Genomic DNA, 12037 nt, shown 5'->3' with positions numbered 1-12037 from the left:
CGTGACTTCCGTGACTGCGATGCCGGAACTTTTGCACCGGGTACGGACTGAACCGGGACTGATCCAGGTCCGAGACCAGACCGAGACCAGAGCGGGACTCAGACCGGGACCAGACCGGGACCAGAGCGGGACCAGACCGGGACCAGAGCGGGACTGAGACCGGGACCAGACCGGGACCAGACCGGGACCAGGGTGAACTCCGAGCTTTGACTCCGAGCCTCCACGGGGTCCGAGCCTCAGCTTCGAGCTCCGGCCCTGCCGTGGGCTCTGAGCCTCCGGTCTGGTCCCGGTCTGGTTCTGGTCTTGTCTCGGTCTCGGTCTCAGGCCCGCTCTGGTCCCGCTCTGGTCCCAGTCTCACCGCATACGGACTGAATCAGGACGGATCCAGGTCCAAGACCAGACCGAGACCAGAGCAGGACTGAGACCGGGACAGAGCGACTCAAGAACCGCGGCTGGTTCCGAGGTGGTGCAAAGTATCCGACTGACGCATTCACACCAATGAAAATGAATCGAACTAAGAGCTTTTGGTTCAAATGGACCAGGTCCGGGACCAGACCGGGACCAGAGCGCTACTGAGACTGGGACCAGACCGGGACCAGAGCGGGCCTGAGACCGAGACCGAGACAAGACCGAGACCAGACCGGGACCAGACCGGAGGCTCAGAGCCCACGGCAGGGCCGGAGCTCGAAGCTGAGGCTCGGACCCCGTGGAGGCCCGGAGTCAAAGCTCGGAGTCCGGTCTGGTCCTGGTCTGGCCCCGGTCTCAGTCCCGCTCTGGTCCCGGTCTGATCCCGGTCTCAGTCCTGCTCTGGTCTCGGTCTGGTCTCGGACCTGGATCAGTCCCGGTCTCAGTCCCGCTCTGGTCTCGGTCTGGTCTCGGACCTGGATCAGTCCCGGTTCAGTCCGTACCCGGTGCAAAAGTTCGGCATCGCAGTCACGGAAGTCACGTAAACGGGAAACGGCCGTTATCCGTTTTTTCCATTCTTCATTTAAACACAAAATCGAAAACTGAAAAAACGAAGCGTTATCCGTTTTTTCATTTTGGTTTTGGAGACAAATAACGAAGAAAACTGTTGTTTTTTCGTTTTCTTATTTTTGGTTTTATATTGAAAAACGAATGAACGAATGATACACGGATTCACTTCCTGTATTACCAGTTGACGTCTCAATGCTGAACAGAGTGTTTTCAGTTTGAGCCTAAATATGTAGAATCCGTGTGTCATTTGTTCATTTGTTTTTCAAAATAAAACCAAAAATAAAAAAAACGAAAAAACAACTGTTTTCTTCATTATTTGTCTCCAAAACCAAACAGGAAAAATGGATAATGATTCGTTGTTTTTTTTTTCAGTTTTTGATTTTGTGTTTAAATGAATAATGGAAAAAATGGATAACGACCATTTCCCATTTCCATTACTTAAACTGCAATGCTGGACTGAACCAGAACTGAACCAGACTCAACCAGGACTCAACTAAAACAGGTCCGGGACCATACTGGAACCAAACCAGGACTGAAACCGAGACTCAGACCGGGACCAGACCAAGTCTGAGGCCGGGACTAGATTAGGACCAGACCGTGATTGAGACCGGGACTGAGACCAGGACTGAGACCAGGACTGAGGCAGGGACACGTCTCAGTCCCAGTCTCGGTCCCAGGTCTCAGTCCTAGTCTCAGTCCTGGTCTGGTCCCGGTCTGGTCCCGGTCTGGTCCCGGTCTCAGTCCCGGTCTCAATCACAGGCTGGTCCTGGTCTGGTCCCGGTCTAAGTCCTGGTCTCAGTCCTGGTCTGGTCCTGGTCTAAGTGCTGAACTAGTCCCAGTCTGGTTCCCATCTGGTCCCGGGCCTGGTTTGGTCCTGGTTTAGTCCTGGTTCAGTCCAGCATCGCAGTTTAAGTCTGAACTGAAAAAACAAATCGTTATCAAGTTTTTTCATTTTGGTTTTGGAGACAAATAATGAAGAAAATAGTTGTCTTTTCATTTTCTTATTTTTGGTTTTATATTGAAAAACGAATGACACACAGATTATGTAGGATTTCTGAGCTGAACGCTGGAATGAAACAAAACACAACTCCAGGTCTGTTTTTGATGAGGCTCTAATATTGTGATTTCCTGGGAATACCACCGCAGCCTTCATTTGTCATCCTGTATTCCCATTCTGACCTTTGCCACACTCTTTCTAGTGATGTTTTCTTTGTCTTCTTTCTCGCCGTCTCTCCGCGGACGTCTTATTCCTCGTTAACCTTTCGGAGCGCGGTGACAGCGGCGCTAACTACTTCCTGTCAGTCACGCGGTACTTCCTGTCAGTGTCTGAACATGGCCGCCGCGTGATGCCTGAAGGATGGAGAGTGGAGGAGCTGTCTTCACGGTGATGGGAACATGACACTTCTGAGAGCTCATATACAATAACATGTGCTGTACTCTTCCTTTTTAGACGTATTGCCGCCTTTTTCCGTAAGTTTCCGTCTTTAAGGTTGTATTATTTTGCATGGAGCAGCTATAGGGACTACAGAGGGAGTTTAAAGGTGTATTGTGTTTTTTTTTGTCCGTTTCTTACTTGTTTCTATTGATATGTCATGGCTCTGCCTGGAATGTTCCACAGTATGACATTAAACTGCTCCACCTTACATTTATTCAATTGCAGTTGGTTTTATAGCTCAGAACTACCTAAAAAACAACTGAATTTTGACTGTGAGTCGCTTCTCCGCAGATCTGACCTGTAATTTGGTTTGGTTTGGTCTCCATGAAGACAGAACGGTTTAATGCCGTACTGTGAAACATTTCAGACAACACAGTAACAACTTTTTGACGGACCCTCCACCAGAAAAGTTACACAATGCACATTTAACCCTTCCAGACATGTTTTATATAACCACGCATAACTATCCAACCATAAAAGATAGAAATTTACTTTTTTACCCCTTGAAAAGCTCAGAGTTGCGGCGTTTCGAGCATATTTCCGGCATTACGCTACGTCACATGCACGCTGTGTGATGACGCACGGAAAACAAGTGTCTAGTAGGAAATTTGTTTTCCTCCAAACACATGCTCTCTGTCCATTTTAATTGGACCAAACTTTGCCAAAAGTATAGTGAGTCAAAACGGTCGTCTGTGTGTCTGTGTTTGTAACAATTGAAACAGCCACTCTAAGTGCAGTTATTTCTCAGATAAACGGCAAATTATGCATGGTTGGTCTGTGTAACTGTGCATCCCTTTTTATTTGAAAGGTTATTTTCACTCAAAATGTACAAATACAAATCTAATAAGCACCATGGATCACAAATACAAGCGGTCGAAATGAGTTGGGAGGGAGGCTGAGAGCTACGGTGAGGAGCTCAGTCACACGGGAGGAGCTCCAAGTAGAGCCGCTGCTCCTCCACATCAAGAGCAGCAGATGAGGTGGCTCGGGCTTCTGTTCCGGATGTCTCCTTCCTTGGGAGGTGTTCCTGGCATGTCCCACCGGGAGGAGGCCCCCGGGCAAGACCCAGGACACGCTGGAGGGACTATGTCTTTGGACTGGCCTGCAAATGGCTTGGAGTCCCGCCGGAGGAGCTGGAGGAAGTGTCAAGGGTGAAGGAAGCCTGGTCCAATCCTTAGACTGCTGCCCCCATGACCTGGCCCCCATAGATAAACAGAAGAAAATGGATGGATGGATAAACACCATGGAAAAGCAGGAAGTGATGTGGCTCTGTGTCCTGGACCTGACACGAGCTGTTTCCATGACTGGCACCAGGAAATTAAAGGGCCCATTGCACTTTTTTTTTGTATTTTTGAGGGCAATGAGGATATTTTTAGTTTACTTACAGACTTGATATTTTTCACTTTGGTTGCTAAGGCCCTAAATTAAACATTGTTTTTATGTCCAAAAAGTTGTTTATACATATTTGCTGTGTGTGAGTGTGAATTTTATATTCCGTTCTTTTGTTTTGTTTGGTTTTATTTCTGTTCCTATAGCTTTTATTACAGCCACATGACACAACTACATGCAGATTATGAAATAACAGGTTGTACAGAAAAGAATAATGTACGTAACACTTCATTATAGCAAAATTAAGAAAAAATCCAGAAGAGAGCAAATGTAGTAAAATTACCTTTAGGTCTGGAAGGATTAACAGAATATTCTACAAACTATAGCAGCAATTCTGACTCACTAAAGTTCATATCACGAGCCTGTGACTTGTATGAAAGTGACTTGAATCTGTCAAAGTGAACAAACGGACGTGAGCTCAGCAGTGAGGGACATTTTGGACACTCGTGCTCCGTCAGAATCATCATCAATAACGCCGGACCCCCCGTGTTTTAATATCCCTGTCACAGCTGTTAGCGCTACATGCTACACAAATTCGCACATCTGCATAACGCTCCCCTCGCCGCAAACTTACGCCTGACATTGCAAAAGAAGAGCGAAAGTCGAAGGATCTAAAGATAGCGCGCTAATGAAAATCTACTTGGAGCCCCTTTAGCCTCGGTGACACGTCCGCGCTGTAAGGCCAATGGAAAAGAGATCAATGGTTTTGCCGATATTTGCAAAGACAAACTAATATGTTTTGACAGATAGGACAGAGGAGAGAGAGGAGAGAGGGAGGAGAGAAAAGAGGAGAGGAGATGGAGAGCAGAGAATGTGAGGAGAGAGAACAGAGCAGAGGAGAGAGAAGGAGGTGAGGAAGGAAGAGGAGAGGATTGGAGAGAGGAGGAAGTGAGGAGAGAGGAGGAGGGTAAAGGAGGGAGGGGGGAGAGAGAGGAGCGGAGAAGAGAGAAAAGAGGAGAGGAGAGTGGAGGAAGTGAGGAGGGGAGAGAAGAGAAGAGGAGAAGGGGGATAGAAGAAGGAGAGTGGACAGAGGAGGACGAGAGAGGAGGAGGAGAGGAAGAGAGAGGGAAGAGGAGGAGGAGGAGAGAGGACAGAGGAGAGAAGAAAGAGAAGTAGGACAGAGATGGAAGTGAGAAGAGAGGAGGACGGGAGAGGAAGGAGAGGAGGAGGACAGGAGGAGAGGAAATAGGAGAAGGAGAGAGGAGTGGAAAGGAGAGGAGAGTGGAGGAAGTGAGGTGAGAGAATGGGGAAGAGGAGAGAGGGGGGAGAGAGAGATGAGGAGAAAAGAGAGAGAGAAAAGAAGAGAGGAGGCAGTGAGGAGGAGGGAAGAGGAGAGAAGAGAGAAAAGGAGGAGAGAAGAGAGATGGGAGAGAGACGAAGGAGAGACAGAGGGGGAGAGAGAAGAGAGAGAAGGAGGAGAGGAAGAGAAGAGGAGGAGAGAGGAATTGAGGGGAGAGAGGAACGAGGAGGAAGAGAGGAGGACTAGAGAGGACAGGTGAGAGGAGAAAGACAGAGGTGGAAGTGAGGAGAGAGAAGAGAGGAGGAGGGGAGAGGAAGAGGAGAGAGGAGGTGGGAGAGAGAAGGAGGAGAGAGGACAGAGGGGGAAGAGAGAAGAGAGAAAAGGAGACGAGGAAGAGAGGAGAAGAGAGAGCAGAGAGGAGAGGAAAGAGGTGGAGGAGAAAGGACAGCAGACAGAGAATAGAGAGAACAGATGAGCGGAGAGAGGAAAGAGGAGAAGGAGAAAGGCAGAAGAGAGAAGGAGGAGAGGAAGAGAGAGGAGATAGGTGGAAGTGAGCAGAGAGGACAGATGAGGTGAGCGGAGGAAGAGAGGAAAGAGGAGGAGGAGAGAGATTAGAGAGGACAGATGAGAGGGGAGAGAGGCGAGGTGAGGTGAGGTGAGGAGAAGGGGAAAGGAGGAAGAAGAGAGGAGGAGGACAGAGCAGTAGAGGAGAGAGAGGGCAGAGAAGAGAGGACAGAGGAGGAGAAGGAATCTAATAAGCTTCATGACCTTGTTAACAGCATCACCTGGTCTATTTACCTTAGTTCCCTTCAATGTCACAGTATTGACTGGTTCGAGAGCTTGAGGACAATATGTAAAACACATTTAACCCCCCAACCTTTGCCTCTAAACGCGACTAAACTGCACTTTCTTTATACCGGCATCATTTAAAAAAAAGACCAACTGTGTGTGTGTTAGTGCGAATATTCATAATCTATGACTCTTCATCATCTGATCTGCAATATGGCGTCTTGAAAATAAGCGGTTTAAAGATTTATTCAAACATGCACAAATCACTCCAAATGCAACTTTATGTGCGTGAATGATGAGGGGAAACGACTGTAGCGTGGTTAAAAGTTCTGAAATATTGATTTTACAGAATATGTTGGTTTTAAATGGAGAATTTGAGAAAAGTTCACCTCTAAAATATGATATAAAGTCGGCTGATTTGTGTAAAATGTTCAATTAAAAGGTGCACAGAGTCACAACAGATGTTATTACTTTATCTGGAATGTTTCGCGGGATGACATTAGACCTTTCTGTCTTCATGGAGACCAAAAAAGACACAGTTACAGGTCAGATCTGTGGAGAGGCGACCCCGTTCACAGTTAGAATGTTGTTTTTCTAGGTATTTTTGAGCTATAAAACCACTTGTAATTGAATAAATGTAAGGTCGAGGTGTTTAATGTCATACTGTGGGACATTCCAGGCAGAGCGATGTGCAATGGTGACATACCCCCAACCTGAAAGTTCCAAAGTGCACCTGTAAAGCCACAGTGTGTAACTTTCTGGAAGTAAAACGTCACTTGCATGATCCCATAGAAATAGAAAGTTAAAACCGCACTTCAGAACATTCTCATTTTAAACAGATTTAAACAGGTTTTATGTCATTGTGCTGAATATTATTAGCCAAGCTGGCGCCACCTAGTGCCCTCACTCAGTTTAATTTCTCTCCAGCAACTAGGTCAGGAATGGGAATACACTAGACGGTTTACGAGAACACCGGAAGTGAGTTCGGGCACCAGCCAATCAGCGAAGAGCCATATATTCAGTGTTGTCAACGATTCCCGAGATCGAAGATTTAAAGCCGGAACAAAGAGAATGTTTGGTGAATTTTATTAAGGGGAAAGACGTTATTGCCCTTCTTCCTTCCTTTAGGAAAAGCTTAATATACCAGTTAGCCCCGTTAGAGGCGCATTACATACGTCACGACCAAATAGCAGCGATTGGTTAAATAAAAAAGTGCCCACCTACCGTCGAGCGAACGAATCCTAACACTAGTCCAATGAGATTCATTTGGTCTTCCAATATTCTATGTTATTAGGTTCTTTTTTTCAGACCTAGAGTGTTATTTCATACTCACTAGCGTCTTCCTCAGAGTGGTCACGTGATGTTGCTGTGACGTGTCCAGTCAGCTGATTTAAACAGGTTTTGGCGCCGTCTTCCTACCGGTGGAGGCAGGACGACAGCGCCATCTGCAGTCCGACTTCCTCAGGACAGTATCCCTGAAAAACCTGTTTAAATCAGCTGATTGGACACGTCACAGCAACATCACGTGACCAGTCTGAGGAAGACGCTAGTGAGTATGAAATAACACTCTAGGTCTGAAAAAAAGAACCTAATAACATAGAATCCTAACACTGCAAGGTCAGACGGTTTCCACAAAGTGAAACCGGCTCATGAATCAGGCTACCACGTCATGCCTCCACTCAATTTAATTTCTCTCCAGCGACTAGATCAGGAATCAAAATACACTAGACGGTTTGCAAGAACCCCGGAAGTGCGAGTTTGAGCCATACATTCTGTGTTGGCAACGATTCCCGAGATCGAGGATTTAAAGCCTAAAGAATGTTTGGGGAATTCTTTCAAGAGAAAAGACGTTATTGTCCTTCTTGCTACAGGATTTGGCGCAATACATACGTCACGACCAAATAGCAGCGATTGCCTACTAACGAGCGAACGAATCCTAATGCTGCGAGGTCAGACGGCTTCCACAAAGTGAAACAGTCTGATAAATCAGGCTAGAATATTATCAACATTTCCATGGAAACAAGCAGCAAAAGCGTCCTTAGAAGTGAACTATTATTCCAGTTGAGGACGTATAAACTCATAAAAAGTTGTATCCGAGTCACTGCACTTATTTTTCTGTTCCCTTCATATTACAAACTCCATATATATATATTTTTTTTCAGATTGTCTGTTTGATAAAATATTGGAAACTTTTTATTATCACACAGAGACCAGACTTGAATAATGGTCAATATGGCTTCAAGTGGCACTGTATTTCTTCTTTAAGAGCAATTTCACTCCCAAACTTACTTTTCTTATCAAATATCCAATTGTTTTTAGAGCTACGCCATTATTTCTAGTCTTATTGCTTCTGCCGTCGTGCTCTGACTCCGTGACCCTGGAGTAGCCTGTCCACTTTTACGTTTATTTTATTTCTTTGTTTCCGCGCTTTCACCTTGTACAGTTGGCGTGGACGGAGCGAGTGGGGTTTTCGCTGCCCTTGATTGGTTCATGACCCGCGTATGACAGTGTTGTTCCATCCCGAAGTTCAAGGTGGCTGTGATCCTTGGTGAAAACTTTGATTTTCTATAAGAACAACAGAAGGTGCCCCGAGACAGACAGATGAGCAGAGCATTACTTATTTAAAACGGACAAATGGCAAAGCTCTAGGGCCGTGGCTCTGTTACCATGGCGATGTGTGTGCGTGCAAAGCATTGATCGTCCAGTATGGATTTATTTATTTATTTTTTTTTACAGATAAAAGTAAGGATGTATGATATTTTAACAATATGCATAACCAGTGTTGAGAAGGTGATTTTTTAAAATGTATTCCCCTACAGATTACAGATTACACACCCCAAAATGTAGCTTGTAATATAATCCATTAAATTACGTAAGGTGAATAAAGTAATCTGAATACTTTGGATTACTTGATTTGCTGTAGAGAAGCAAAGACTAGGATAGTCTTAACATGAGATTTTTTGTCTACTAAAAGAAAATGAAAAGCCCAGACTTTACTTAACTGTATTAAAAATATTATTGATAGAAGAGGAGGAGACACGTCCGCGCAGCATGATTTAGTCCTGTTAAATCCTGGTTTAGTCCTGGTTTACATCTAGTTTAGACCTGGTTTTAGTCCTGGTTTAGACCTGGTTTAGTCCTGTTTTACTTTTGTTTGTATTTATTTATTTGAGACAGGGACAGCGCACAATTTTCGCATTAACCTTGACAGGAGAGATGCATTGTACATCAGGTTGTAGCATCAGTGCTAATTTCCACCTGTCGTCCCTGGACAGATTCATTGATTGATTGTATTTAACTGATCTTGACTATCAGCTGTTCTTGGAGACCTGTAGCATGTTTTGGGTTGATGGGGGAAACCGGAGCACCCGGAGGAAACTCATCCAGACACGGGGAGAAACATGCAAACTCCACACAGAAAGGACCTGGGGATCGAACCCAGAACCTTCTTGCCGTTTTATACCTGGTTTAGATCTAGTTTAGACCTGGTTTTAGTCCTGGTTTAGTCTTGTTTTAGTCATGGTTTAGTACTGGTTTAAACCTGGTTTTAGACCTGGTTTAGACCTGGTTTTAGTCCTGGTTTAGACCTGGTTTAGTCCTGTTTTATTTTGTTTGTATTTATTAATTTGAGACAGGGACAGCGCACAATTTTCGCATTAACCTTGACAGGAGAGATGCATTGTACATCAGGTTGTAGCATCTGGTTTAGTCTTGTTTTAGTCCTGGTTTAGTACTGGTTTTAGACCTGGTTTAGACCTGGTTTAGACCTAGTTACACCTGGTTTTAGTCCTGTTTTAGTCCTGGTTTAGACCTGGTTTAGATCTAGTTTAGATCTAGTTTAGACCTGGTTTTAGTCCTGGTTTAGTCTTGTTTTAGTCCTGGTTTAGTCCAGGTTTAGACCTGCTTTTAGACCTGGTTTAGACCTGTTTTAGACCTGGTTTAGATTTAGTTTAGACCTGTTTTTTGTCCTGGTTTAGACCTAGTTTAGACCTGGTTTTAGACCTGGTTTAGACCTGGTTTAGACCTGGTTTAGACCTGGTTTAGTTTCCGGCAATGAGTGGAATCACCGAGAAAAAAACCCCAAAAAAACTCCAAATGTGAAAACAGGAAAATACCGCCGTGTAATCCATTTATTTCAACAAAGTAACTGTAATCCAATTACCACTCACTGAAACAGTAACCGTAACTGAATACATTTACTCATAATTTGTACTCTATTAACTCTTGACTTAATTCTTAAACTTCTGACTTTGAACTTCAAATGAACTGTTTGAAACTCATTGTGTGTATAGTGAGTGTGCTGGTGTTCTGTGCTTTTGTGTGATTGTTGCTGTACTTTTCCTCGTCCTATAGATGATTTTACATCAACCTGCCGAGGGACTGAAGATGGAAATTAGCCACGTTGGCTATAATCTTTGCATATTTACATTTTTAATGTTCATTAATATGTACTGTCCCTTTACAAATAAATAAATAAGAATAAAATAAGAATGACATAACTCCGGTACATGTAATCTGTTACTCCTCAACACTGTGCATAAAACAGTAAGATATTTATCGCAATATTTTGTAAAGAAAACAGCAAAATTATGATTGTGCTACTTTTCTGTCATAATCTAAATCAGTGTTTCCCAAACTTTTTTTCTGGGGACCCATATTTTAAAAGTTACAAACCTTCGCAAATCTCAAAATAAAGGTGGATTTGACCATTATTCAACATTAATGAGGATATTTTATTGTTGACTGAGTGATCGTGTCTCTCTGAACAATTAGTAGACCTATATTGCCTCGTGTGAAAGTGAGTGGTGTGTGTGTGAGTTTTGGTGATGATCAGAGGGGCAGATGGGGCAGATTGGCAGCCTCCTTTCTGTCAGTCTGCCCCAGGACAGCTGTAGTAATAATAACATCTTACCACTGCTGATGAAAAATGCTCTGTAAAGCGCTTTGGGTGTCTTGAAAGGCTCTATATAAATGCAATGATTAATGAATTAACTCTATGCATTATTCAGTGTTTTTTAATCTTTTTTGCATAAATAATATTGTCATTGCCAAAAGAAAGTGCATGGACCGGGGTGATGTCGGTCAAATAAAGCATAAAACAAGAGCTCAGCAATTGGCAAGATGTGCTTTATTTTGATATTTGATATTTATTTGACTCTTTTTTTCTTTTTTTGCTTGCAACCAACCAAATTTCCTCCCTTACTTACTTGTTCTAAGTGTTTTCACCTTTTTGTGTTGCAGATACCAGGACATGAGAAGACAGATCGGCTTTGAGATCCGAGACATGTGGTACAACCTGGGTAAGACTTTCACAAGTGCTCCACTGTGTTTTTAAACTCCATGCACTTTCATTTGAATCATTTGGAGAGTTTCAGCCCTGGAATGTCCAATCATTACTGGAATAAAGGTAAAATGTAGCTGGTAACTTAAAAACTACTGCTTCATGATATCACAAAGTAGAATGGAGCATTTTGAGCTTTGGAGATGTATCGTATTTTTCAGACTATAAGTCGCTTCGCACCAAGTGAAAAAATACATAATGAAGAAGAAAAAAACATATATGAGGCTACGTTTATATGATGACGGTCTGAACAGAAGACGCAAAAGTGGCGTTACGTCTTCACTTTTTATTCCGTGTTTAGATGAGCATTTTTGAGAGGAAATCTGCGTGCACACAGTGACGGTGGTGATGCTAAATGATGACGTATGTGACTTAAACGTGTACGTAATGTGAGCAGATCTGAGCAGAGTTTTGCGTCTTGGGCAGTGTAGACAGAAACGCTACGGTGGAGCGTATTCAACTTTTCCACTCTGGAGGGTGGTTTCAGATTGTTGTGTTTTTAAGCCCCAAAAACGACGACACCGTCTAAACGAAAGGCACTTGTGATAAAATATTTTGTCTTTTTTACACTCAAGCATTCTCGTGTAAACAGGCCCAGGTACCAATTATAAGTCGCACTTTTTGAGGGAAATGTATTTTATAAATCAGAGACCAGAAACCGACATTTGATCTTGAAAGTCAAGTTCTAGTAAAAACAATAGAAAAAAAAAGAACAACAGTCACGTATGAACAGTTCTTCAGATAAATATAACATAAACAACAGAACAGAACAAATTTACCAAACTCTCCATCTCACTCCAAATCACTAAATCCATTCAATTCTTCATCCTCGGTGTCACTTCTGAGCAACGCCACAACCTCCGGAGGT

At 43.7% G+C, this 12037-nt stretch overlaps 1 protein-coding gene across 1 annotated transcript in view; it reads left to right on the top strand.

The window, feature by feature from the left end:
* Positions 1-12037, top strand: part of dock1 (dedicator of cytokinesis 1) — a 708121-nt gene that overhangs the window by 553162 nt on the left and 142922 nt on the right. Inside the window, exon 32 of the mRNA XM_055150424.1 lies at positions 11070-11128. Within this exon, the coding sequence (XP_055006399.1) occupies positions 11070-11128 (59 nt within the window). The remainder of the gene's footprint in view (positions 1-11069; positions 11129-12037) is intronic.

Source organism: Boleophthalmus pectinirostris, unplaced genomic scaffold, assembly GCF_026225935.1.
Source record: "Boleophthalmus pectinirostris isolate CB_2022bp ecotype Guang Dong unplaced genomic scaffold, ASM2622593v1 HiC_scaffold_14, whole genome shotgun sequence".
NCBI lineage: Eukaryota > Metazoa > Chordata > Actinopteri > Gobiiformes > Gobiidae > Boleophthalmus > Boleophthalmus pectinirostris.
The sequence above is the reverse complement of the archived record's forward strand: the minus strand, read 5'-3'. Positions and strand labels throughout refer to the sequence as shown.